Genomic DNA, 27,774 nt, shown 5'->3' with positions numbered 1-27,774 from the left:
TTTTAATTAGTTTGTATTAAGCTTCAGGACAGAATAGATCAGGCACAGATGAGATGGTTTGGACACATGAAGAGGATGGATGCAGAAAGAGTGCCAGTAAGAGCTTACAATGCACAAGGAGTGGGAACAAGGATAAAGGGGAGACTAAGATCTCGATAGAAATAGCAGATCGTGGAGAATGTTAGAAGAGGACAAGATTGGAACATCATGGAAAGAGATGAGTCGTGGAAGACCAGAAAAAAATGGAGAGGCTTGACATCTATGTCGACCTAGCCAGAGGCAGGAAACGGCGAAGATGATGATGATGTATCATTGAAATGTTAAAGTGTATTTTTTATTTTATTTTTCAAATTCCATTGAGATTTAGTAGTCCTTTATGGTTCGTGGTTCAAATTACACTTGTATTTTCTATTTTTGATAATAGTATGAAATGGATTGAGTGTATGGGGGATTAATTATTTTCCATGGACACTGTGATGTGACTATGTCATTTATGATCCTACATGGTTTCTGCAAATGGATACAAATGGCTCCTACTAAAGATGTGCTCAATTCCTTAGAGCAGTGTTTTGCTAAAGGTGGATCCTCCTTTTGCATGGACAATCAGCACGTCTCCAAAATTTTGATAAAGGTCAGGATAAAATAACATAGGTGATATTCTAGATACTGCGACATAAAAGTAAGCACTTCATAATTTATTTACCCTTATGTGTCTTGCTTAGTGTATTGGTATATATGATGATGTTACAGCCTCTACATTTTAGTCTCTGAATGATCTATGACGGATGCACAAAATTTTATTAAAATTCATTATAAAAAACAACAAACATATTTGCCCACTTTCATTCCACAGTTCTTATGAGCAACAATGAGATATTATTTCCAAAAAAAAATAATAATTATACATCACATTTCAAAAAGTGTGCAACTTTTGATATCATACTTGCAGCAATGTCCATAAAGCAAATACACACAAAGTTCAATAAAATCCTAATATAACTGTTGCTTTTCTTCAGAACTATTCACATGCTTAAAAATAAAACACACAATGTTCAATGTAGGAATAGATGCTGAGACTGATGAAAATAGAAAAAAACATTATTTATGTGGAAGCTGTTGGCTGTTAGCCCTCCACAAGACTCCAGATTCCAACAAAAAAATAATTTATTAGTTTTAAAGTCCAAAAATGCATTTTATAAATATACTTTTGAATTAAAAATTGTGCTAATGGGCTAATTGGATGAATAATAATTTAACTTAAGGAAAGAAGAAGCAAATCAACATTTTACACAAAAATTCATCAGCACGAATCTGTGGTTACGACAATAGATCAAAGTGAATGAAAAAAATGTTGCATGTATAAAAGAACAAAAAATTCCAAACTGAATTATCAGCTGCAGTTTTAAAGAATAGATGTGACAATTGCAGTATGATTTAACAATATCATGATGTGCAGTTGCAATTTGGCGCTCATTTGGGGACAGGTGACTCTGGCCAATTTCTAACATGCCCTTAAAAAGGGACTCTATAGTGAAAGCTGGGTAGCCGGAGTGTAGCGGAGGTCAATTACCCCAGGGGCGAAGCCCGGAATAGTTGGGAAATTTGGACTCAAAAATTTAAAATGGCAATATCTTAACTTTAAACGGCTATACATTCGTAAATACTTCTTTCCGCGCTCCAGATTATTGTTCAAAAGTGTAATTTTTTAAGTATTCGAAACAGAAAATTTTCCAATAAAGAATGAGCAATTGTGCCGATCGCAGACCACATAATTTCGGTTACTTTGCAATTTGTACATGTGAGCGCCAAATTTTAACTGCAGATTCGTGATTAGGAGGGCAAAATTAGTGATTATGTCGAATTTGAAACAAATTGGAGAAACTCCTGGTATTGTAAAATCGCTCCATAATTGCTACCACATGGTGGTGGTTGCAATATAAACCAGCCATCTTCTGTAGGTGAAAGGACTTACTTTTCTTCCAATTGGCTACTGCTATGTGCAGAACTATCGAACACAGATGTACAAGGTTGACTATCTTCTCCTTGGGATGCTGGGGGAGTGAGATCATTGAAGCCTGAATCTCCACCAGTTAAAACTTCAGCACTTACGGAGAAGTCACCTACAACAAGAAAAAAGACACGTGCATTATGGAAAACAAGTAAAAAAAAAAAAATTAATTTCTATTTCAATAAAATGATAAAGATTATGTTATTTTTCAAAAATTTTGTAATTGACTATTGACTCCAGTGGCTTGCTACCACCATTTCCAAGTGCATATTTAATTTAAGTGTGTTTATGAAATGAATGTAAAATTCAAATCAGTTTTCAATGATATGCCACCAGCCCTCTCTTATAATAATAATCCGTGGTGCAACAGCGCTTGCAGAGCCGAACCCCAGCCATTAAAGGAGATTTTCGAGACAGAATTACGCTACTCACTCGTAGCTCCCCAATTTCCTCACGATGGTGGGTTGCCACCGGCCCTATACACAGGCTGAAAATTCCCGGAGACTGAACCCGGGATCGAACTCGAACCCATGCCATCCCACAGCCACAGTCCAAAGCAAGGTGCCTTAGGGTGCACGGCCATGGAGGAGGACCAAGATCTCTCTTACCTTATCATAAATATCCATAAATACACTATAGCTACAATTGATCTTGTACGTATAAGCTCCTCTCAACTGATTTAAGGTTATTACAAGTACATACATTTTTTGTAATCATTCATCAGATTGGAATTTCTATTAATCAAAACATTTATTTGTGACGGACTAATAACTTAGGAAACAAAATACAAAAAACAGAAAATGTACTACAAGAAAGGGCTGTAATTTGGGATCAAATATCTTGGTTATTTGCGGTTTCCATCCCCCGGAACACATTTTATATTATATAAAACAACAAAATCTATAAGTTAAAAAAATGTTTGATGTAATTCTAGAGCGGGTGCAGTTGGTAAATTGGACAGCTGAGTGCAGTGCATTCCATATATGTTCCTAGGACTTCAGGTGGTGCATGTGCAAATTACAAGTTATTTATTACTTTGGGTAAGACTGCAGAATATGGGCTGCGTAGGAGGAACGCAGTTTATAATTTTTTGGTAACGTTTTGTAGTTAATAATTGGGAAAAGTAATTTTGAAGGTGCGTAAATTTTTTTCTTTTAAAAAAACGAGACATACGTATCCAGGTTGGGAGCTCTTGGAAGGAAAAAGTGACATGGTGGTGCACATTCCTGCACAAATCTAGTGAAAGCAAAAAATGCCTACATTGTTAGGTAGCTAGGTTTAGTTCTCTTAGCCTGAATAATAATTTGTCATTGTATTTATGCTAATGAAACCTAGCCTAACAGGCCTAACCTAACCTTGTAGGCATTTCTCGTCGAAATAATGAAAGAAACTGTGCGTAAACAATATGGATGAGAACGAATAGAGAATTGTATTGCCTTTAGTAGCACGAAAAACATTTTTCAATGCTATTGGAACCCAACCTAACAGGCCTAACCTAAACTTGTAAGCATTCCTCGTCTGAAATAATGAAAGAAACTGTGCGTGTGTGGGTGGAATCCGGAGCGACAAATCAACTCGAATTCCACGAAACGAAGGTTCTCACTTATCACACAACACTTGAGCAACCTTGTGTTCTGACGTAACGGGGAAAAAGCATCTTTATTGTAGGCTAGCTTGGTTTAGTTCTCTTAGCCTTAGGAAATGTTCTGCATTCCAAAATAGTACTTTAGCAATGTAAAAAATTGCAAAATATATGATTTATAGGTGTTACCCCCATACTATAATAGTACTAATTTTTCATTGTATTTATGCTAATTGAACCTAACTTAACCTCGTAGGCATTCCTCGTCTGACGTCAGAACACAAGGTAACAAAACTCTTGTGTGGAGAGGAAGACCCCGAAACAAATGACAGCAACTGTGCGTTAACAATATGGATGCGAACGAATGGAGAAATGCATTGCTTTTAGTAGCAGGAAAAACATTTGGTAACAGTTTCATGCATCGGAGACACATTTCTTCAATTTTACACAAGAAACTACTTACGGAAATGAGTTTCTCCAAGGTTTAGAACCTTTGTCGATATATATTCTTCCTAAAACTTCATCGTACATTGCAGCAGAACAATAAATAATCACTTTTCATGCAATAATATTGCGCATTTTGTGAAAATCGACAACATCATGCCGTTGTTTCCAAGATGTACCTGCAGATGGCTCTAGCGTCGAAGTCACGCGATCTCGCTAGTGGAATCAGGGTTTCCAAACGTGCGGTTTTTTTTTAGAAGCGCGTGGTTTTTTTTTTCGAGAAAGGAAAATGGTTTTTGGATGAATTTAGGGCTGAAATGAGTGCTAATGGAACCTAACCTAACAGGCCTAACCTAACCTCGTGTGAATGGTTCGTGGGTTTTTTCGAGAAACGTGCATTTTTTTGTTGAGAAACGCGTGGTTTTTTCCTAGAAACGCTCGCTTTTTATCGAGAAAATGGCATGTCATGGATGTGACTTTAGGTTATTATCGGGCGTAGAAGATCCCTTGGATTATTGTATAAGGAATTCAACAAACTAAATCCCAAGGCGAGGAAAAATTTCCTGGAGGAGAAAATCGAGAAAAACCGATGTTGTCCGGATATACGTGATTGAACGTACTGAGGACATTTTTCGATGATGAAGCACAAATTTAGGGGTGAAATGAGTGCTAATGGAACCTAACCTAACAGGCCTAACCTAACCTCGTTCCCGTGAATGGTTAGTGACAGAAAACTAACTTGCCCTATGGATGCTGGAGCGCCAGCTGTCTGCTAGAACGGTTTTGCGTGATTGAACGTACTGAGGACATTTTTCGATGATGAAGCACATATTTAGGGGTGAAATGAGGGTACTAGTTTACTATCCTTCGGACACATTTATTTATTTTTACAGAAGAAACTACTTACCGTAATAAGTTCCTGTAGCATTGTCGAACATCGGGAAGGTGTGATTTGGGAATGTTTCAGAGCTGAAATTTATGTTGTTCTTTGAAAATTAATTCTCCGACGGAGATAGCGTTTGGCGCGTACATCTTTAGACACCATCACGTTCGTACACCATCACCTTCGTGACTATCATGACGGGTCGTGATTGTGTTTTGTTGATATGCAGTGTTTCGAACTGTCTGCGTTTGCGACTAGCGTTAGAACGTGAAACGGGAGGTAGAAGAATGACGTTTGCTGGATGTGTGATTAAGTTTGTACCGGGTGTGGAGGATTCCGTGAAGTTTCTGATTTTGGGCCTCGTAATCACGAATCTGCACTTAAAATTTGGCGCTCACGTATAAATTTGGCGTTTATTTGGGGGCAGGTGAATCCGGCCAATTTCTAACATGCCCTTAACAGGGAGTCTATAGAAACAGGCGGGGCCGAGATAGCGGTTGGGGGCGGTAAGTCGATTACCCAAGGGGCGGAGCCCGGAACCAGCGGGAAATTCGGAAATCGAGGATGTGGAAATACGAACTTAATTGAGATTATTTTGCTATTTGCACATGTGAGCGCCAAATTTTAACTGCTGGCGCTTATTTGGGGGCAGGTGAATCCGGCCAATTTCTAACATACCCTTAACAGGGAGTCTATAGAAACAGGCGGGGCTGCGATAGCGGTTGGGGGCGGTAAGTCGATTACCCCAGGGGCGGAGCCCGGAACCGGCGGGAAATTCGGAAATCGAGGATGTGGAAATACGAACTTAATTGAGATTATTTTGCTATTTGCACGTGTGAGCGCCAAATTTTAACTGCTGGCGCTTATTTGGGGGCAGGTGAATCCGGCCAATTTCTAACATACCCTTAACAGGGAGTCTATAGAAACAGGCGGGGCTGCGATAGCGGTTGGGGGCGGTAAGTCGATTACCCCAGGGGCGGAGCCCGGAACCGGCGGGAAATTCGGAAATCGAGGATGTGGAAATACGAACTTAATTGAGATTATTTTGCTATTTGCACGTGTGAGCGCCAAATTTTAACTGCTGGCGCTTATTTGGGGGCAGGTGAATCCGGCCAATTTCTAACATACCCTTAACAGGGAGTCTATAGAAACAGGCGGGTAGCCGGAGCGGAGCAGAGGCAGGGCCGCGATAGCGGTTGGGGGCAGTAGGTCGATTACCCCAGGGGCGAAGCCCGGAACCGGCGGGAAATTTGGAAATCGAGGGTGTGGAAATACGAACTTAATTGAGATTATTTTGCTATTTCCGCGTGTGAGCGCCAAATTTTAACTGCAGATACGTGATTACGGGGCCAAAATTGGTGAGTATACCGAATTTCAAACAAAATGAAGAAATTCCCGGTATTGTAAAATCGCTCCTTAAAATTTGTTGTCGGGCATTTCTTGGGTTCCGAAGGTTGAAACACTGCATAACAATTGAAAATCGAGAAAAGAGAAGGCCGATGCGTCATCCCGACGCGTCATTAGTTACGACGGTATCCGCGCCATATTGTGTGTGAGGCAAGTGGAAAGGTAGGAGAAAGAAGTACTCGTAATGTGAAAAATTGCTATTAGTTTGATCAAAGCAACGTCAATAAACCTTCAGGAATGTTCTGCGAGGCAGATACGTAAGTACGAATGTCAAAAATTTGACAAAAGACAAGCACGACGCGTGATTATGTAGGAAGGTGTACTCGGCATATTGTGTCTGAGGCAAGAAGTACTGGTAATGTGAAAAATTGGAATCAATTTCATGAAAACAACGTTAATTCACCTTCAGGAATGTTCCGCGAAGCACATACGTAAGTAAGAATGTCAAAAATTGACGAATCGAAAAAAATAGGGGTGTCCGAAGGATAGTAAATTTTTACCGAAATGAGTGCTAATGGAACCTAACCTAACCTCATAGGCATACTTTGTTCCCATGAATGATTAGTGACAGAAAGTGTAAAAAAAAAAAACTTACTTACCCTACAGATGCCGGAGAGCCGGCTGCGGGCAAGAAGGATGTGTCATGGAATAAATACGTGAAAGATAATGTGAGGGTAAGTTAATCTTATTTTTTACTAACGTAACCTAAACAAACCAAACGAACCTAACCTGGCTAACTTTGCATGTTTCGTGACTTGAAAGTATAATTTAAAAAACCCAATAATTCGTGGAACATAGGAATTTTCATGCACAATAGAGTTGGAAACACTGATATTCGAAAACAAAAGAAGCGTTATTATTCGCAAAGCAAGCGATATCGCACCGTGAGGTGCTTTCCGTAGCATTCAGGAAAATGGCTTATTTTAGCAGAAAATGTGTTTGTTTTCGTGCAAAAAGCATAATGGCACCTTCGACTATGTTCCGCAATATATAATTGGTAAGTAGTAACCACGAGAAACACAAAATATCCGATTTAAATGTGTCTCCGATCTATGAAACTGTTAATAAACATTTTTTACGCACAATAATATAATAGTAATCGGAAAAGTTAACACCGGAAAATGGAAGTAGAAGGTACGTACTTTCAAGGGATATACATTTTGCTCGTCTATTTAGAGGAAAAAAGCAGCCCATGTTGTACAGTGAGACCTTACTTTGATAACATCAGTATCTCATTCAACCATTGGTATTACCATGTTTACATTATGCGATATTTTTTTTGCGCCTGTTCCTCTCAATTGAACACAAAATTCACACAATTCTGTGACATGAGTACAGAAATGGGTACTATTATCGTATGGGTGAAACACCTACGAATCATATATTTCGGACTTCTTTACATTGCTAACGTGTTGCGGAACATTTCTTAAGGCGAAATAATGCATTTCTAACTAAGATAATGTTTATTTTCTCTATTTACGAGTACTTACTGTTACTTGTTGTTTCGAATCAGTAACACATTATGGCCGTGATAGCATACTGGTTTAGGGGGCGTTCTGAGAGTGTTTTGTCGATTTACGCAGTGGTGCAACCTCGTTCACCGGAAAATATCTACTTTCGTGCCCCTATTTGAAATTATGCTAATACGTCGCATTTACGTGTAGAACTTGTAAAATAACCTTGCGATTTACCACGTTCATTGTCCATACACAGAAATTCGGAACCATGTTTCTTTCGCAATTCGGAACCATCTTTCTTTCGCAATTCGTTAATGCTCTTCCTTTACGCACAACACTCTTGCAACCTTGAATATTGACGTCAGACGAGGAATGCCTACGTGGTTAGGTTAGGTTCCATTAGCATAAATACAAAGAAAAAATAATATTTTCACTAAGAGACGCGTTACCTTTGTATTGACTAACATGAAAAAGGTCTCTCCTGTGATGTCAGAACACAATGTTGCTAGAGTGTTGTGCGATAAGTGACACCCATTCGGGTCGGAACCATCTTTTTTCGTAATTCGTTAATTCTCTTCCTTTACGCACAACCATCTTGCAACCTTGAATATTGACGTCAGACGAGGAATGCCTACGTGGTTAGGTTAGGCCTGTTGGGTTAGGTTCCATTAGCATAAATACAAAGAAAAATTATTATTTTCGCTAAGAGACGCGTTAGCTTGTATTGCCTAATATGAAAAAGATCTTTCCTGTGACGTCAGAACACAATGTTGCTACAGTGTTGTGCGATAAGTGACACCCATTCGGGTCGGAACCATCTTTCTTCGTAATTCGTTAATTCTTTTCCTTTACGCACAACAATCTTGCAACCTTGAATATTGACGTCAGACGAGGAATGCCTACGTGGTTAGGTTACGCCTGTTAGGTTAGGTTCCATTAGCATAAATACAAAGAAAAATTGTAAAAACAGGCTCTCTCCTGAGACGTCCGAACACAATGTTGCTACAATGTTGTGCGATAAGTGACACCCATTCGGGGGAAAATGGCTTGTTCCGAACTCGACAGGTGGTTCTAGTGAAAACACGGCGAGGCTGAAACACTGGCTACGGGGTTGCATCGTCTTAACACACGGAACATTGCCCTCTCATGCAAAAAGCAAATGGCGGGAGCAGAAACAGCGTGTCGGACAGTGATTTTCGGGTAAAATTTTCGTTTCCCCAAAACGTCTTTTTTTCAATTTTACAGGAGAAATTACTTACCGAAATGCGTTTATTTATACTTTAGGAAGGTCTTGGAATTATGTTTTTCCCTCGTTGAATTTTTTTTGGCAGTAAATCATGTAATTTTCGACATTAATTTCATTCCGATGCACGAAAGCTGTTCCCTTGCTGTCCGTCTACTACGTGAACCAAATATTTGCGAGCGTTTCATGACGTAACAACCGGTCAGTGTTTCCAAATACGCGGTTTTGTAACTGTGTAACAGTTATAGAACGTAAATAAACCTGCGTTACTATTCATCATTTGTCATAACGAACTTCGGACACCATGACGTGCCAAGGATGCGTGGTGAAATTCGATGGGGTTCAAGATCCCGTACAATTTGTAATTAACCATGGAATTTTGAAGGAACTGGAATGTCCAAAATGTAACAATCCATGTAAACTGCACATTCTACGGAATGGTAGGTGGATATATTTATGTACTAAGAGAATCCAGGGACGTGAAAAAATGAAGAAGAAAAAAGTTCCGTGTGGATTTCAACGTTCTGCAAGACTGGGCACCTTTCTAGGACAAAGTCATCTGAGTGTACAGAAAATCATAAAATTTTGTATACTGGTGTGTGGGGCTACGAATATTTTTTTCGAAACCAATTTTTAACTATTGAAACCTTTGCGTGGCCCTACTAACCTATCCACGCGCCAATGGTTCGTGGGGCTAGCGCCAATGGTTCGTGGTGCTATTTTTTTCACTATTGAAACCTTTGCGTGGCCCTACTAACCTATCCACGCGCCAATGGTTCGTGGGGCTATATTTTTAACTATTGAAACCTTTGCGTGGCCCTACTAAACTATCCACGCGCCAATGGTTCTTGGGGCTAGCGCCAATGGTTTGTGGGGCTAGCGCCAATGGTTCGTGGGGCTATTTTTTTCACTATTGAAACCTTTGCGTGGCCCTACTAACCTATCCACGCGCCAATGGTTTGTGGGGCTAGCGCCAATGGTTCGTGGGGCTATATTTTTAACTATTGAAACCTTTGCGTGGCCCTACTAACCTATCCAAGTGCCAATGGTTCGTGGGGCTAGCGCCAATGGTTTGTGGGGCTAGCGCCAATGGTTCGTGGGGCTATTTTTTCACTATTGAAACCTTTGCGTGGCCCTACTAACCTATCCACGCGCCAATGGTTTGTGGGGCTAGCGCCAATGGTTCGTGGGGCTAGCGCCAATGGTTCGTGGGGCTATATTTTTAACTATTGAAACCTTTGCGTGGCCCTACTAACCTATCCACGCGCCAATGGTTCGTGGGGCTAGCGCCAATGGTTTGTGGGGCTGGCGCCAATGGTTCGTGGGGCTATCTTTTTCACTATTGAAACCTTTGAGTGGCCCTACTAACCTATCCACGTGCCAATGGTTTGTGGGGCTAGCGCCAATGGTTCGTGGGGCTATATTTTTAACTATTGAAACCTTTGCGTGGCCCTACTAACCTATCCACGTGCCAATGGTTCGTGGGGCTAGCGCCAATGGTTCGTGGGGTTATCTTTTTCACTATTGAAACCTTTGTGTGACCCTACTAACCTATCCACGCGCCAATGGTTTGTGGGGCTAGCGCCAATGGTTCGTGGGGCTATATTTTTAACTATTGAAACCTTTGCGTGGCCCTACTAACCTATCCACGCGCCAATGGTTCGTGGGGCTATCCGTGAATGGTTCGTGGGGCTATTTATTTGGAAAAAAATACAAAATCAGTAACACGAAAGTAGATATTGGTAAATGTTTACTATCCTTCCGACACCTATAACTTCCGAGTTTCGTCAGTACCAAAAATTCAATCGCCTTTTTTTTAAAATTTCCAGACGTCACCCCCGGTTTTTTACAACAGATTCCTGATTAGGAGGCCAAAATTTGTTAGTATACCGAAAATTAACAAAATTGGAGCCTTTCTCTATATTGTCAATTCGCTCCGAGTAGGTCGAAAAAAAATGCAAAGTTCGTCAGACTTTTTCTTTGACATTAAGTGAGAGTATGAGACGTGTACCTGTTTTACAATCAGTTGCTTTGTTTTATTTCAATAACTTATCGCACAACACTCTTGCTACCTTGCGTTCTGACGTCAGCAGACTAAAGTTTATTTTTAGGCTAAAGGCCTATGTTGTTATCCATATCATTAAAATTTCAGTAACCACCAAACGTCTCTAATTCCCTTATTTTCGTATTTTTCACATTCATACTTACGTATTCTGCATACTAGTACCTAGATATTTTGCTATGAAGAAGGTCGCAACACTGCATAACCACTGATCATGGACTACGCTAGTCAAGATTTCTCCGCCATATCGCGTGTAACGCAAGCAAAAGCAAAGAAAATAAAAATACTCCATATTTCGAAAATTGAGATTATTTGCCTGCAAAAAACGAAACGCGAAGTAGAAGAATCCTTACGAATGCAGAATATGTAAGTATCAATGTTAAAAATACGAAAATAAGGGAATTAGAGACGTTTGGTGGTTACCGAAATTTTAATGATTTTCGCAGAAAACAAAACGCATTCACATTAAAATGGATCAAATCTACATTCAGGAACTTCCAAAACGCTCAAGAAAATGATTTCCGTAAGTACTTTCTCCTGTAAATTTGAAGGAATCTGTTTTACCCATACGATAATGTTACCCAGAAACGTATATGAAAGCAACAACAATAAAATATTATCTTTCAATAAATCGCAGATTCTCAAGACTAGGCTGCTCTATTTGAATAGACATTGGTTCTGATGTCCGACAACTGGTTCTTACGCTATTTTCAAGAATATTTATTTTGAAAATGCACGGTAAGCATATGAAAACTGTTGATAAATTTACATATTCTCGGTGATCTAGGAATGTAGTATATTACAGCATGATACTTCTAAGAATATATTATGAACAATTATTCGCAATTGGCAGAGGCCATGTTCGGTGTCTTAAAAGTCATTGAACTCTCATTTTGGTAAAATTAAGAAATATACACGTAACAACTGTTTCAAACAATACATATTGCTTTTTTGCACAATCGGACGTTACTTTCATACAGAAAACTCATTTATCATAAACTATATGCTTTCGGTACTTTCTTGTTGACATTTTACCGACGCGCATCTTTCGATTGTCTACTGTTAACAATGCCCCGCCCCTTTGCATTTCTCACATGCAGTAGTCTGGGTTAGAGCGTACACTAGAAATTTTCGTGGCTTCATCCGCCATCTTTAATCGAAGAAAGCACAACTTTCCACAACATATTTTTTACGTAACCTACCTTCAAAATCCTCATGAACATTTTTCATAGACGCTGCAAATGGTTCCAAGTCAACACCATTACTTATAGTGTGCAGGTTCTGACCTTGATCCAGTTTCGGGCGTTTTGAGGGTGACGAATAATCTCCGACCTCAAGGTTTTCCGCCATGTTCCAAACTCGATGAACAGAAATTGATCGCCGGAAGTACATTTTCCGGAAGTAGATGGCGCTTTCTTACACATCGTGAACGAAGTAGGAGCTGGTGAACTCTGAACAATGGTATGTTATGTTTTTTATTTCATCCATAAATACAGGAGCAATCTACAGTTCATGATTTGTAACAATAATTCAGAAATATTGTTGAAAATATCTAGAAAAGCCCGCCGGTAATTTTTTTCGAATATTTTGCGAACTATAATGAGAGATATTCTGGTCGAATACAACGTCTGGCACGGTTTTGCATTTATATTTATATATATAATGTTAAAGTAAATTGAACATGTACTTAGGAACTTTTGAGTGGTGTTTAACGAGAACATAGTATTATTTTTCTACAAATATTACACGTGTTTGTAAAAGCGTTGCAATAGGAATGGAGAAGGCTTAAGTGCAAGGCATTTTAATAACTTGCAAATAGGATCACTAGAATTCCAAAACTTGCACTTGGTGAGATCGGCGACCGTCTCTACACCCTCGAAAATGTCGACTTTTTAAAATTTAAGTTACTTATTTCGATATTCAACAAGGACTAACATTTATGTTACCCTTGACCCTCTGTACCCCCAAGAGAAAGTTAAATATTGGTAATACAATTGGTAACAGTTTCATACATCGGAGACAAATTTCTTCAATTTTACACAAAAAAACTAGGTACTACTTTACTATACCTGAGACACCTGGGAATCATTTCTTTCGCACATTTTTACATTGCTAACGTACTATTCTGCATTCCGGAACACTTATTTAGGTGAAATAATTTAATTTGTTAGGAAAGTAATGTATATTTCTTACATTTACGAGTACTTACTGTTCTTGTTTATTACCACACACAACATGGCGATAGCTTACCGTTGATCGTTCCTTGAGCCAGAAAAACCATTCACGTTAGCCCAAAAATTCACGATAGCCCCACAAACCATCACGGGGACGAGGTATGCCTACTAGGTTAGGTTAGGCCTGTTAGGTTTAGTTCCATTAGCACTCCTTTCGTTCAATTAAGCATATACGGACAATACGAGAGCGTATTCTGCTCTCATGCAGGAAGCAAATGGCAGCAGCAGCAATAGCACGTCGGAAATAGATTTTCGTACAAAACCACATGCAATCGCATTAAAATGAATCAAAATTACATTCCCGAACATCAACAACGCTACAGAAAATGATTTGCGTAAGTACTTTCTCCTGTAAATTTGAAGAAATCTGTCTCAGGTATAGTAAAGTGTTACCAAAAACTACTTACGAAAATGAGTTTCTCCAAGGTTTACAACGTTCGTCGAGGTATTTTCTTTCATCGTGGAATATATTTGACCGGAAAATCATGTATTTTTCTAGAGAAATATCTCACCGACGCACAATTGCCATTGCTTTCATTTGCTTGCCCTACGACAATCGGATGCTGCTTACGTTTCATGATGTAAGCCCCTGTCAGTGTTTCAACCCCCCCTTTTTTTTACTATGCTTGCCTAACGTAACCTAACCTTATCGGAAAATGGTTCGTGGGGCTATCCATGAATGGTTTCTGAGGCTATCCGTCAGCTACCCGCGCATAATGTACAATTTGCACAAGTGACGAACATGATGGTATGTATTTTTCGGTGAAGGGATGTTGAAAACACTGCATGCCCACTACGGTAGTCACGATTTGCCTGCCATATTCTGTGTTATGGAAGCGAAAAAAGAAGTCAAAGAAATTATTCTCTGAAAAATTGGGTAAATATGCGATGTCACCCAGACAGATTTCTTCAAATTTACAGGAGAAAGTACTTACTGAAATGAGTTTCTTGGTAACACTTTTCTATACCGGAGACGGATTTCTTCAAATTTACAGCAGAAAGTACTTACGCAAATCATTTTCTGCAACGTTGTTGATGTTCGGGAATATAGTTTTGATCCATTTTAATGCGAATGCATGTGGTTTTCTACGAAAATCTATTTCCGACGCGCTATTGCTGATGCTGCAATTTGCTTTCTGTACGATAGGAGTGCTAATGGAACCTAACCTAACAGGCCTAACCTAACCTAGTAGGCATATCTTGTCCCCATGATGGTTCGTGGGGCTATCATGAATTTTTGGGCTAACGTCAATGGTTTTTGGGGCTACCCGTGGATGTTTTGTGGGAAATAAGGAACAACAGTAAGTACTCGTTAATGTAAGAAATAGACATTATTTTCGTTAGAAATTCATTATTTCACCTAAAGAAATGTTCCGCAATGCAGAATAGTACGTTACCAATGTAAAAAATTGCGAAATAAATCATTGATAAGTGTCTCCGGTATAGTAAAGTAGTACCAGTTTCTTTAGCATTCTGGACGTTCTTGGAGGTATTTTCTTTCACGGGAAACTAAAAACTTTGTATTTGAATGCTGCTGAACAAGAATTAATCACTTTACGTAAGAAACTTGCATTGCCTGCCATATTATGCCGTTGTCTCCATTGTGTGCGGGCAGATGGCGAGAGCATCGAAAGTCACACAGTCTCGTCAGTGTTTCCAAACGTACATTTTTTACGAGAATTTTGTTTTCTTTTTTTAACTATGCTTACCTAACCCAACCTAACCTAACCTTGCCAGAAATGGTTTTTGGGGCTATCGTGAATGGTTTTTTGGGGCTATTCGTCAGTGGTTTGTGATGACTTAATGAACACGAAAGTAGGTATTTTTCGTTTAAGAAGGTTGAAACACTGCATATCCATACCAAAACGACAAAACACAAGCACGGCGTGATGATCCATGACGAGTGCATGCCATATTGTCTGTTACCCAAGTGGAGGGTAAATAAGGAAGACAAATAATCACTCGTAATATGAAAAGTTGTCACTATTTTATGGAAAAAGGCACAACTTCACCTTAAAGAATGTTCCGCAATGCAGAAAAGGTAAGTACCAGTGGTAAAATTAAGGAAATAAATGAGTTAAAGCTGTCTGGGCGTTATCTCATATTTACCAAAAATTGTTAAAAGCATAATGACACCTTGAACTATGTTCCGCAATACACAATTTGGTAAGTATGAACCATGCGAAACACAAAATATCAGATTTTAATGTGTCTCCGATCTATGAAACTGGTACCTAAATATTTTTCATGGTTTATAAAGATTTTATTGTTTATTGACGTTTTCAGTTGATTTTAGCTCGTGAAAAATGTGTTATTGTGAAGTAAAAAACTTTCAAACTTAACCCTGAAGATGAACAGCCCGAAGGTTTCGTGCAAGTGAATCTAGCACCCAAAACTACATTCTCGCTAAGGATTGCTAGGTTCGGTGCTAGTAGTTATTAGCAAAGTTTTCAATAGTTATTATGGACTATTTACACGAGGCCAATTCTGAAGATATTCCACTAAGCCAATCCAACAAGGGTACGGTATGTGAACATCCCCACATTCATTTTAGATGCGGAAATCACAAATAAGGAAGATATTTAACCCCCAACTGGACCACTGTGAGCTCATTCACATCCCACACCACTTAAACCAATTTTTTAACCCTAGAATGCTACCGAATGTAAAATTTACATGTGGTGTGCCCTTAATTCCCTTCCTATCTTCCACCTGACTGCCTTAATCATGATAAATACAGTGTACATGTATATTTACAGTATATTTTAGATTATCTCCAAAACAAACTTGGATTACCAATTTCCAGTCTTCATATTTTCTCAGATGGCGCAGCTTCACAGTTTAAGCAAAGTACACTTTATGTAACATCACATATTTTTTTACAGCAGGAACAAACAACATTGAGTGTTTCTTTTTTTCAAGTTCCCATGGTAAAGGGGCTGTAGATGCAATTGGGGGAGAAGTAAAGAGGATGGCGAGGGAATCTGTAATGGCTGGGAACACTTCAATTCACTGTGCACATGAATTTGTCACATTCTTCAAGAAAAGGACAAAAATTGTAGTAGCAGAAATACCAATTTTCACCATAGAAAACATGAAAGCAACACTAGATGAACGCTGGGTTAATATTCAACAAATTCCAAACACACACAATATTGACCATTTCAAATTCATCTCTCAAAATGTCATTGAATGCTCCAACTATACAGGATCAACTGAGAAATTTGTTCATTCCTTCTTGAAAAATCAGTGTTCTGGAAGTTACGAAGTATTACAAAACAGTTTATTGGAAGTTGAGAAATATTATGCAGTATTTTATGATCAGACATATTGACAGAATAATAACCATGGACAATGATGAAATATCGTTCAGTTAACAGCTTTTTCTGGCCACAACCTAATGATATAGAAACTGTAAACAAGAAGTTTTCATTTTATGGTCCAGTTGAATTGCAGGATGCCGATCCTTTTGAAATTCCATATTTAAGAGAAATAGATAAACAATTTAAAGATTTTAAGAAGCAAGCAGTGTAACATTGTCATACAGTATTAGCACAGTTTATATACCTTATTTCCTTTGCACAGTGTTTAAATAGTTTTCGTGTTACTTATTGTTAGTAGTTTTTAGTGTTACTTTTAACTAATTTCAGTTATATAGTAAAGAAAAAGATTTTTCTTAGTAAGAATATGTAAGTCTGTTGAGTTTATGAATATATTACAGAAGGTGTCAGTACATTACCATACATGTCAGTCTGTTACCAGGCTTATTTTATTTTTTTCTGAACCACTGAATAAACTGAAGCATAGATTTTGCTGTCTTACTGTACCACCTTCCACTATTAATCATTGAAAAAGAGAAGTACTAAAATGTCCAACTTTCAGAGAATTTTATCAAAACATTCAGTAATTTGAAACGGTGGGTTGACAAATGTGTCAGTCCATTGCCATGCATTTTTTATTATTTTCTCCATAGTCAGACAAAATTCTGGAAAGTTTGTTACTGGGTTAAAAAGGACTCTTTTTGTTATCTAAAATGGTGATGTTTTGGAAATTTAATATTGCATATCTGCCTAATTAAAAATTTAAAAAGCTGAAGAAAATCTTCTAAAGTGTCAGTCCGTTACATTTGGAATTGCTCAAATGTATTTTCTTGGTAAAATTATTGTTTATTACCTGTGCACTGACAACCTTATAACAGCCAAAACTCATACTGATTAACCTGACCCATCTCTAATAATGATAATAGTAATAAAAATGAAGGTGAGTCGGGCAGGCATTGCAATGAGGGAAAATGGAGAACACCTTTGTAAAAGTTCTCTTGAAGTTCGATTTGCAGCCCAAGCTGGCAACTTCCTGGATAGATGACCTTTGTTCAAGTTCGGCGACAATAACAGAATTTTTTTTTTTTCGTGAAGTGGTGGTGGTGAGTGATTGAATGATCTTAGAGTGCCACACACGTAAATTTGCCGTTGCGTAGAAACGAATTTTCGTTTCGTCTCCTCCTCTCTTAGCATCATGTGTTCTACCCTGCTCGAAAACCTTCGCTATTGTTGCCACATTGTCATTCCATTCCTGGACACACTCGCGCAAACATCATTGAAAACAATTGAATAGCGATCCAGCTCGCGGTTCCCACCGTTCGGTAGGGACGCTAATGTGGCAATATAGCACGGCGTAGTGCTTGCTTCTTTTATGCAGTGCATGTTCATTGGCTAGCTAGTAACTAGTGTTGCCAACTGTAATAATGAAGCACTATTTCTGTCACGGAAGGGGAAAAGGCAGATAAAGTGGCGGTGAGTTTTGTTGGATTGGAAGCACCATATTTTTATTTTATACTAAGTATTTGACCGGTTTGACGTTGTGTGCGTGTATTGCGTGTGTGTATGTAAAAGTGTGTGTTTGCTAATGAACGTTAAATTCCATAATGCCTCCAGTTCTGTCGAAGTTGAAATCAAAAACCTTGCATAGCCAAGCTCGGGAAATTCTAAGCAACGTGCACGAGTTCATGAAGGAGGAAGCCAGTCATGGTGTTAGCATCCCAATAAAGCATTTTGGCAAGATAGCAGCGAACAGCAGCAACAAATTGTTCATATTTCATAATTTTGGAATTATTCAAAATAAATAAATTATGTGGCTCCAACATCATTTCAACTCTGGCTCCGGCACGTGTTCTTGTAGAAATTGCATAGAGGAGGCTGTCATTTTTGCTGCTTAATGCGATACATATTGTTTTCTGTGTTAAAATTGCCATGCTTTGATGGGTGACCAAGTTCATAGCAGGGCCGGCGGAAGGGGAGGGCGAACCGTCCCATCGCCCAGAGCGGCAAAATTTGAAGAGAAGAAAAAAATAAGCCTATTGAAAACTGTGATCGAGCGAGATATTCTTTTGCGCTGAATAGTATTGAAATAGCATAAGAAGTCTCATTATTTATTTTATATTTTGATGTTTTAGTTAGGAATATATTGATTTTCAATTTTCCGTTGCTGCGTAATGACCGGGGGGGGGGGGGGGGGGTCGAAATAGAGCGGCATCTGCCGCCACCTCCCAGGGAGGCAAAATGACTAGCGCCGGCCCTGGTTCATAACAAAAGAAAATGCCGCGCAGCTTATCGTCTAGTGGCAGTATATGTACTTGTTATTGTTGTGGAAGCCGGCATCCTTTGTAAATGTACAACAAAGGCAACCGACTGTCGCCGATCTGAGAGGAAATAATAATACTGCTTCAGGAGGAGTGTTATGGTGCAATTGTAGCGGTTTAACACGTTGGCATGTAATTATCTGCCGTTCCAGTTCCATACCAGTGTATACGGGTTTTGGGAGTGAAAAGTTAGAACGCCACCAGTGCATTAATGCAATGAAAAATAATATATATATTTTTTAATTTTGTTTGAAATCACTCAAATAAGGAATCGTATGAAGAAGTCTTCTTTGCAGCATTTTTGGTAATTTTACTTACGTGTTAGTTCATGTTTTGCGAATTTTTAGTCCATATGTATGTAGCTACATACAAAGCCACTTGTTAGTACATATTAATCCTAGTCCTGGTATAATGCATGACGTTTAAAACTCAACGTTAGATAGACCTGAATTCTCTAATTTTATTGTTGTACGTAACAGCTGTGCATCGGCGCACTGCAGCGATTTTTCTATCTGCTCCATTAGCAACACTGCTTCTTTAGTTGTTTCGCGCATTGCACGGCAGAATTATCTGCGCTGGACTCTACAAGGGCAGATTGCTTACAGTCTATAGATTTGGAGATTGACACCATGGTCAATTTAGTTTGCACAGCAATTTTCTTAAGGATATTGAAGGGGAAATAATTTGATTAATTGAACATACCAATGAAAATCTACACTTACAAATTTAATTAAATTATATTGGCCACATGAAACTAAAATATTCCATTAGATCCAGTAGTAGACTAATTTAAATCAAATTTTATATTTCTCAACAAGCCTCTAGGATTGTCATAATTAATTCAATATTATATTTAAAGGGACATATTAATGTATAAAGTTTAAAAAATTAGAAAGTTATTTAATAGTAAACTTACTGGGGTCAGGACATCGACTTTTGAAATGTTCAGAAACACTGATTTAAGGGTGTATAAAAAGTATAAAAAACTTTCGTGAGTGAGTATAATAGTTGTAACAATTCTTAAAAACAACGTTTCGCGAAGCTACGCTTTGCTTCTTCAGGTTTTCTTATCAGTAAATATGCTACTTCGTCATATATATAAATAAATCTAGGATTAGGTACAAAAAAAAAGGGTATTGGGATATAGAATGCAAAATTACACGACGTTAAAAGTGCCATATAGGCTAGGAGATAATTCTAAAAGAATGGTGTACCCATACTACCATACAGAGTGAATGACTACTGTAGCGTGCAAGTGCTACATCCCTTCCAATGTGAACTCCACAGATTCCGAAGCAGCATGAGTCACTTCCAGCGTGACAAGGAATCTAACAGACTCTTCACTGTTTTTTCCCCATCTTTTAAACATTTTGATCCAAGTTTCATCTAAGTTGCCATCATCCCTATTTAGTTTTTCCCCCTATCAACACAAATATTTGCAGCCTCGTGAACGTTGCTATCGGGTTGTTTATGAGCTCTTTTTACCACTTCCCTTTTTCTAATCTTATGTTTCAGTTCCAGAACATGATCGGAAATCCCAGTCTTCGGTGATTGTTCCTTTATATCCTTGTCATGCTCGTCCCAGCAAGTTCAAATGCCCCTTCCGGTTTGTCCTATATACAAGTTATCCTATACACACCCTTCTCATCTCTGACCTCTTTTCGCCCCTTTCCATCCTTTTTGTATTCTGTGAAATACTCCTCTATATTTTGGGGTACTCTCAAACCTGAAGTCTTTTACAATTTTATCAAGCTTTCCCGACACCCCTTTTACATATGGGATGCAGACGTATTTGTATTCTACTTCCCCATCTCCTTAATTCTCATTCCTTGCACCTTCCTTATTCAAAACTTTAAGGCCCCCCCTCTTTATTCTCCTCATTTCCTCTACTTTGTAACAATTTCTTAACTCCCACCTTCATTATCCAATTTTCTTCTTTCTCTCTTTCCTCCCTACAATTACAGAGCCTTCCGGCCCGAATGTAGAAGTTCATGTATAGATTATTCTTAATTCTGTTTGAGTGTTCAGAATCTTGGTGGATATATCTATCCCCTGTCAACTTCTTGTGATAAACCCCTGTTCGAAACCCACAAACCCCTGCTCGAAACCCACCATTAACTCGTTCAATTCTCATTTCCAAATAGTTAATTACTCCTTCGTTTTCTTTCTCACTTGTGAATTTTATCCTATCGTCTTGTTCTCCCAGTATTTTCAAAATACGATCTAATATTTCTTTTTTCCCGATAACCAAGATGTCATCTACATACGTACAAAAATATTTAATATCATTGTAAATCTCACTCAATGAATCCTTCTCAATGAAATGTAGGAATATGCTGGAAACTATTCCCGACACAGGGTTACCCATAGCCAGTCCTTCATTTTGTCTGTATACTTTCCCATTAAAACAGAAATAATTATACCCCGATACTAGATAAATCCACCGTACGAACCCGTTCACCGGGAAAGACGAGCGCTGATGCCGGGCCGCTTGCCGCCGAGTCTCGTAGCAAATGTCAGGGAATGCTCTGTATATGACTAAGTATTTTATTTACTGATAAGAAAACCTGAAGAAGCTAAGCATAGCTTCGGGAAACGTTGTTTGCAAGGATTGTTACGGCTATTATACTCACTCACATACATTTTTTATACTGTGAATGATTTAGGGGTGAACGTTAGAATTTTACTGTGTTAAGAAACCAAGCGAAGACATTTTGATAACTTGCATAATCGTTCATGTAATCTGTATTTCGAGTTGATCTTTAATGTCATGTATTTTTTTTTCTCTTGCAGAGTGAAGGAACAGCAACCATCCGAACGAGGAAATTCATGACCAACCGCTTGTTATGCCGGAGACAAATGGTTAGTTTTAATCTCTTGACATCATTAAAATAGCGTATATTCATGCTGACATTACATATTTATTATAGTGAAGGAAAATATTGTATTTGTAATGTCATGTTCTTCAACTGTCTACTGTTCTTTGTTTTGAGGGAAATAGTATACTTTTGTTTGATTATTCCAGGAATTCCCAACTTTTTACTTGGTCGCAGCACCCTTGGTTTTTTTTTTTCATGTTTAATCTTAAATCAAAGTGGAATATCTTATCAGGAGAAAGCTAAATTTACTGTCAACCAACTAACTCTCTAGCCTTCTTAAACCCAAAGGTTTATGGCTGCAGCAACACAGGCTTTCTATTTGTCCCTATCCTGAGGAAGATCTATATACTCGTTTACATCCCTAGCAATTTCCTTTAGGTCGATCTCAACATTATCCCTCCATCTTCGTCTTCTTACAGGTCTCTTACCATCAGGTTTCCCAACAAGAATCCTGTAAACCAGGGCATGAAATTTCAAGTTTGAAGTCAGTCGCCAGACTAAAATCTTTGGTCGCCACTATTTTATATCGATAAGTAATAAAAATATGAGCAAGTATTAAAAAGAATTAATGTTTGTGTAGCACTGTCGTTCTGCACTGAAGTACCACTTATCAATCGCAGCTGCTGGGTCAAACTCTGACCGGGGGGGGGGGGGGGGGGGTCCATTTACAGAAACTCGGAGCAAATCATCCAGTGTCTCAATCTTCAGAGAGTTCCTGTAATTAAGTAGTCTTCAGTCTGTTGTGACAGCTGAAACCTCTCTCACATGAAACTGTGCTCACTGGTAGAACAGTACAAAATGTCAAAATCTAGAGCAAATTGGGGAATCTTGTTGAACACTCCTCACTGTGAATTTTCTCCAGCATCTGTTTCAAAGTCAGAGAAGAAAACAAAAGTTGGTATTCTGTCCACTCTGCTAACAGAACATCCATTTTCTCATTATGAAGGCTCGGGTTCAAGTACATGTAGAGCTCCTTTAATTCTTCTACCCCAAACTGAAGAATATTTTCTTTGGGAGGCGGACCCAAAGTGTCGAAAACATGCAGAGATGCAATCACATCTGTTGATATAGATTGCAATCTTTCTGTGATGTACACCTTCGCATTGTTAATTAAGTTTCCTCTAACAGTCTGAAACTCTTTCTCTCCATTTTGAATGTTTGTGAGCTGCACATCCCTGATCTTCCCTGAAATGGATACATGGTCCAAGAAATCTTGTTTGCTTGGTCCAACATTAGATTGTAGGTCATCCAGTGTTCAATTCTTATTTTCAGAGATGCAATCAAAAGATTCTTATTTTATAGTGCCACGCTTAAAGGGTTCAATTTCCTGTAGAAATCCAAAAGGAAGTACAGAAGCTTAACAAATTTAAATTGCTTCAAACTTTTCAGCAAACCCTTAGCTTTAGCGCCATCATTGTCTTTTCCATGGGCCACCTATTCAAGCTTTCATGATTGCAAGAGAGCTCTTACAGCACTTCTTGTTGGCTAGCCTCCTAATAGTGTGGATATCACTCAGTTTTAGAATTTGTTCTATAACTTCTGCCGTTTCTCTCAAGAGGTGAAGTCTTTTAGAAGAGCCATGATAACACTGAAAAATATTCCTAATCACGGAATAAAATGCTCTAAGATATTCAACTTCACGACACCCATCCAGCACAGCTAACTGCAAACGGTGTGCAAGGCAGTGAATATTTATAATTTTATTACAAATAGCTTTAATTTGCACAGCCTATCCTGATTTGTGCCCGACCATATTTGCTGCAGTACCCAAGCCTACAATGTAACACTTGTTTCTGTATTTATTTGAACCTATTGCCTTATCTAAATAATCAGTTATGGTTGTGAAGTAGCCAGTAGAAGTAGAGTTTGGAAGCTCTATTACTCCTAAAATGTCCTCCTTGATGTGACCAATCATTTGCATCCACGTATCGAACATACACATCCATCAATCAGAAGGCTGATGTATGTATTTCTCTGGAACCACTTCACTCACAGGCAACTACCACCGAACCAAAAAAAAAAATAGGTAAACAGAACGAATTTATTACCACGTCAACCAACCTTAACGAGTGCATTTATCGCATTCTTTTGTCAACAAAGACTGGCCAGTGGCACGCGCGAGAGCAGTTCACAACTGTGAAAACAGGGTTTTTCCGTGTACAAGCAAGGAGTCTCGGTTGGGCCACGTTCTGCTCCACTCTACCCCTCCCCTCCCCACCTCAAGTCCGAGTGGAGGAAAAGCAAAGCAGGGAAAATGGGTTGGGTTTGGTTGCATGTGCATGCAAAGTGGTAGCATTAGATGGTGTCGGCATTTAGTGGACCCGGGGTTTTCAATCGGCTCGCTTTCCAAACCCATGTATGAACGTTGGATTGAGATGTTCGGGCGTGTTTGACACATATTTGAAACAACAAAATTTTAGTCGCCAGCCCCAAACTTTTGGTCGCCAATGGCGACCTGGCGAGCGGAAATTTCGCGCCCTGCTGTAAACTCCTCTTTCCTCTCCCATTCGTGCCACATGGCCTGCCAACCTAAGCCTTCTTGATTTAATCATTCTAATAATATCTGGACATGAATACAAATTATGTCTGGACATGAATACAAATTATGTAACCTTCTCCACTCACCTGTCTCCTCATCTCTTTTAGGCCCAAATATTTTCCTAAGTATCTTATTTTCAAATACTCTCAATTTATGTTCCTTTTTCAATGTAAGGGACCAAGTTTTACATCTATTACAGGGTAAATTACTGTTTTGTATATTTTCGCTTTTAGTTTCTTAAATATTAAACGAGAAAACAAAAGTTTCTGAAGAGAAAAGTAACATGCATTTCCTGAATTAAGCCTGCTTTTTATTACCTCTTTAATATCATTTTCATTTGTTAGTATTATTCCTAAGTACTTGAATTTGGAAACTGGTTCAAACGAGTTGTTATCAATAATTAGATTTTGATTATTACCTAACGCTTGGTTTCGGCCTGTAAGCATATATTTAGTTTTCTCTTTGCTAACTTCCAAACCTATCTCTGTAGCTGCTTTGAAAAATATTTTAGCATTCTTCTTAATTGTATTTACATCATCTCCCAGTAAGTCTACATCATCTGCATATGCTAACAGCTTAGTCACCGTTTAATTTTAGCCCTCCTTTAGTTTCTTTTACCTTCCTCACATCGTGTTTTAAGGCAAAATTAAAGAGCAATGGAAATAATGCATCTCCTTGTTTTAACCCAACAGGAATGGTAAATTTGTCAGACATATTAATATCCTCACTAATTTTACTTTCTTTTCCACTGGTGCATACTTTTATCATATTAACAAGCTGCTTAGGTATTCCAAACTCAACTAATATATAATTTATTTAAATATATAAATACTCCAGAACTAATGTTGTTCATTTATTGTGAGATAATATATGGAACACACATCAGAGTAGAATACAATATACTACAATGGAAACACTTGAGTTTGGTTTTATTAATGTGAGAATTGCAATTGATGCTTAGAGCACAAATGTTTGATATCAGGCTTTTCTAGTTGACAACGAAACATGCGTATTATCCTCAAGGTTAGGCAGTCTATTTCTTGCTTTGGATTTTATTGTCTCTATAGCAGGGAAGGTCTGCTCGCACAAATATGAAGTTGAAAAGGGCAACAGATCTCTTTTCTGAACTGCAGACCTCCAAGAACCAAGCTTTCTCTTAAAACTTGTGATTTTATTGGTTGAAGTAATTATTATGTCCTGTCGCCTGTCAGTTTATTAAAAATATCTGAAAGATAATTCATTTCCAAACACCAAGAGTCATTTAGTAAATGACAGTTGGTTTGTTTTTTATTAGTTTGCAAGAGGTTGCTGTTTCAAACCAAACTACCCAAAATATGTTCTTCTGGATGGCTACAGCACCCACATGGTGGCAATTCATCCGTCATTTGTAGAAAACAACACATGTTTCTATTTTTAACAAATAAAGTTTGAAAATATTTATTCATACCCAAAAAAATATTATTTTTTTTTGGTGGATTTACTTTCACATATACAAAGAAAAAACTTTCACAATGTTTTGACAATTAGCAGGATTGAGCGATTTTTCTCAGATGTGAACACTACCTTCTCTTGTACATTATTATTTTTCCCTCAAGAAGTATGTGCCTATTTTCCATGTGATATTTGATGGTTGTAAGAATAGGCCTTTGCTACATATGGAACATTCCATGCCAAACTGTCACAGGAAAAAAAATGCATTTTCAACCCAACTCTTTCCAAATTTTCTAATTTTTCGTACATAGGTTTACCTTAATGGATGCATTGTACAGTGTGTCCAAGAAGCCAAACAACTGAGACTTCGAACATAACATAGTACAACAAGGGATAGAAGCATGAACCTTATTTAAACATTAACCTTTAGCATCTGAGTGGTTTCACTCGAAACCCAAAAAATATTCCATTGAGGATGGATTGTCGATATATCAGCCATACACCATTTCTTGAAAATACACACGATATTTCAGTTCTGTCTTTTTTATTCTTAATTATACATGCGAAGGTATAGATTATGTACTCATAGGAATGCCGGTTCCTTTAATTTACTTTGACAGGGCACGTATCTGGTTTCGAGCCTGCACCAGTTTTTTTTTTTTTTTTTTTTTTTTTTTTTTTTTTTTTTTTTTTTAGAAGCTCTGTTGTCTCTTTTACCTGCAGTGTTTATACATCCAACATGAACTGTGATGACTAGGGCTCGGAAGTTGGTGAAAAATCATATTTTTCTCTAAACCTGATAGTCATCAGTTTTCATTCAGTTAGAACAAGAAGAAATTGTTTGTACTTTGCATTTTTCTTCATTCTTGAGGTTTATTTTCCTCCTCCCCTGTTTCGTGAATTTTATGCATTTGCTAGCATAACTAACATATTTTAATTTTTTATCATGGTCTTTCTAGCAAGTTCGCCATTAATCAAAAATACGGTCACTGCAAAAGCACAATATTATTTTTAACTGAAATGTTAATTCTTGAAATAATGCACAGACAGGAGATGTACTACGTAGAACTCGCAGCGAAAAATGCAAGCTCTACCAGGACACAAACCTGGGTCTCTGAAATGTTAATGTATTAAATACTTAATTGTGGTAAATTTATTTTTTCTCCAGCAAACTTAAATACTTTGTACTTTGTGTGAGACCTACTTCTGACTTACACATTTCTCCCTTTGATTCAGTAGTTTAAACCACCAAACCACAGTTTTTTATCGAATTATTCAATTACTCTTGTAATTTATGAAAAATCAAGCTTTCATTTTAAGAGCGAAAATTATTTTAGGTTATTTTTTAACCTTTTGCTGCCCAAGCGTCTTGAACGAAATACCCAAAAGTAACCCTCACGGAACCAAGCATCTCGATGGAGATGCTGTGTCAAGGTCGTAGTTTTTACGTTATAACTTTTCTATTTTTGGCTAGAATTTCGATTTTATTTTTTTATATTGTTCCTAACACATGTATTTAACAGAAATGGTTTTTTGCATTTTTTTTTTTGTCTTCATGAAAATGGGGGGGGGGAAGGGACTTCTCTTTTGCGTCTCTTTTCAAGGTCAATTTTTTGCCAACAAAGGAAGACCAGCTTTGTTGTTCTAAAGCAATGCTTTTCACTCCCTCCTGCTAAGTGCATTCGAAGGAAGCTTGTTTATCAGTATCCGATGTCAAAATGAAAGTTTTCCGTGAGGGCGCAAGCAGGGGGAGGGGGAAGACTGGTTGTTGAATCTGCATTGTGAGAATGGAATTTCGAAGTGCGCTGAAGGAAACCTTTGTTTTTTTAGCACAAGTGGCTACAGGGGTTACCCAGCATTGGCTAAAAATAGAATTTCAAGCAGCTGCAAGAATTGGTGCTCATTTGTCACTACGTTCTAGCTTTTCGTCTGTGAATGTTGTGCGTAGGTGTCATTTTGTGCCCAAG

At 38.2% G+C, this 27,774-nt stretch overlaps 2 protein-coding genes across 4 annotated transcripts in view; one reads left to right on the top strand and one right to left on the bottom strand.

Moving 5' to 3' along the window:
- Window positions 1-12,443, bottom strand: part of Sirt1 (Sirtuin 1) — a 60,015-nt gene extending 47,572 nt beyond the window's left edge. The window contains exons 1-2 of one of the 2 annotated variants that reach the window (XM_083131459.1): window positions 12,289-12,443; window positions 1,973-2,120 (exon numbers count right to left, since the gene is read on the bottom strand). In XM_083131459.1, coding sequence (XP_082987585.1) covers window positions 1,973-2,120; window positions 12,289-12,436 — 296 coding nt within the window. In that variant the 5' untranslated portion in view covers window positions 12,437-12,443. Of the gene's footprint in view, window positions 1-1,972; window positions 2,121-12,026; window positions 12,109-12,288 lie in introns of those variants that run through there. The other variant, XM_083131460.1, reaches the window with a different exon arrangement.
- The window catches only part of RpS24 (ribosomal protein S24), a 42,790-nt gene continuing 27,408 nt past the window's right edge, over window positions 12,393-27,774 (top strand). The window contains exons 1-2 of one of the 2 annotated variants that reach the window (XM_083131461.1): window positions 12,393-12,547; window positions 21,752-21,820. In XM_083131461.1, coding sequence (XP_082987587.1) covers window positions 12,545-12,547; window positions 21,752-21,820 — 72 coding nt within the window. In that variant the 5' untranslated portion in view covers window positions 12,393-12,544. The remainder of the gene's footprint in view (window positions 12,548-21,751; window positions 21,821-27,774) is intronic. The other variant, XM_083131462.1, reaches the window with a different exon arrangement.

This window comes from Lepisma saccharinum, chromosome 11 (assembly GCF_977018435.1).
Source record: "Lepisma saccharinum chromosome 11, izLepSacc3.1, whole genome shotgun sequence".
Lineage (NCBI taxonomy): Eukaryota > Metazoa > Arthropoda > Insecta > Zygentoma > Lepismatidae > Lepisma > Lepisma saccharinum.
This window is presented reverse-complemented; position numbering and strand designations above follow the sequence as displayed.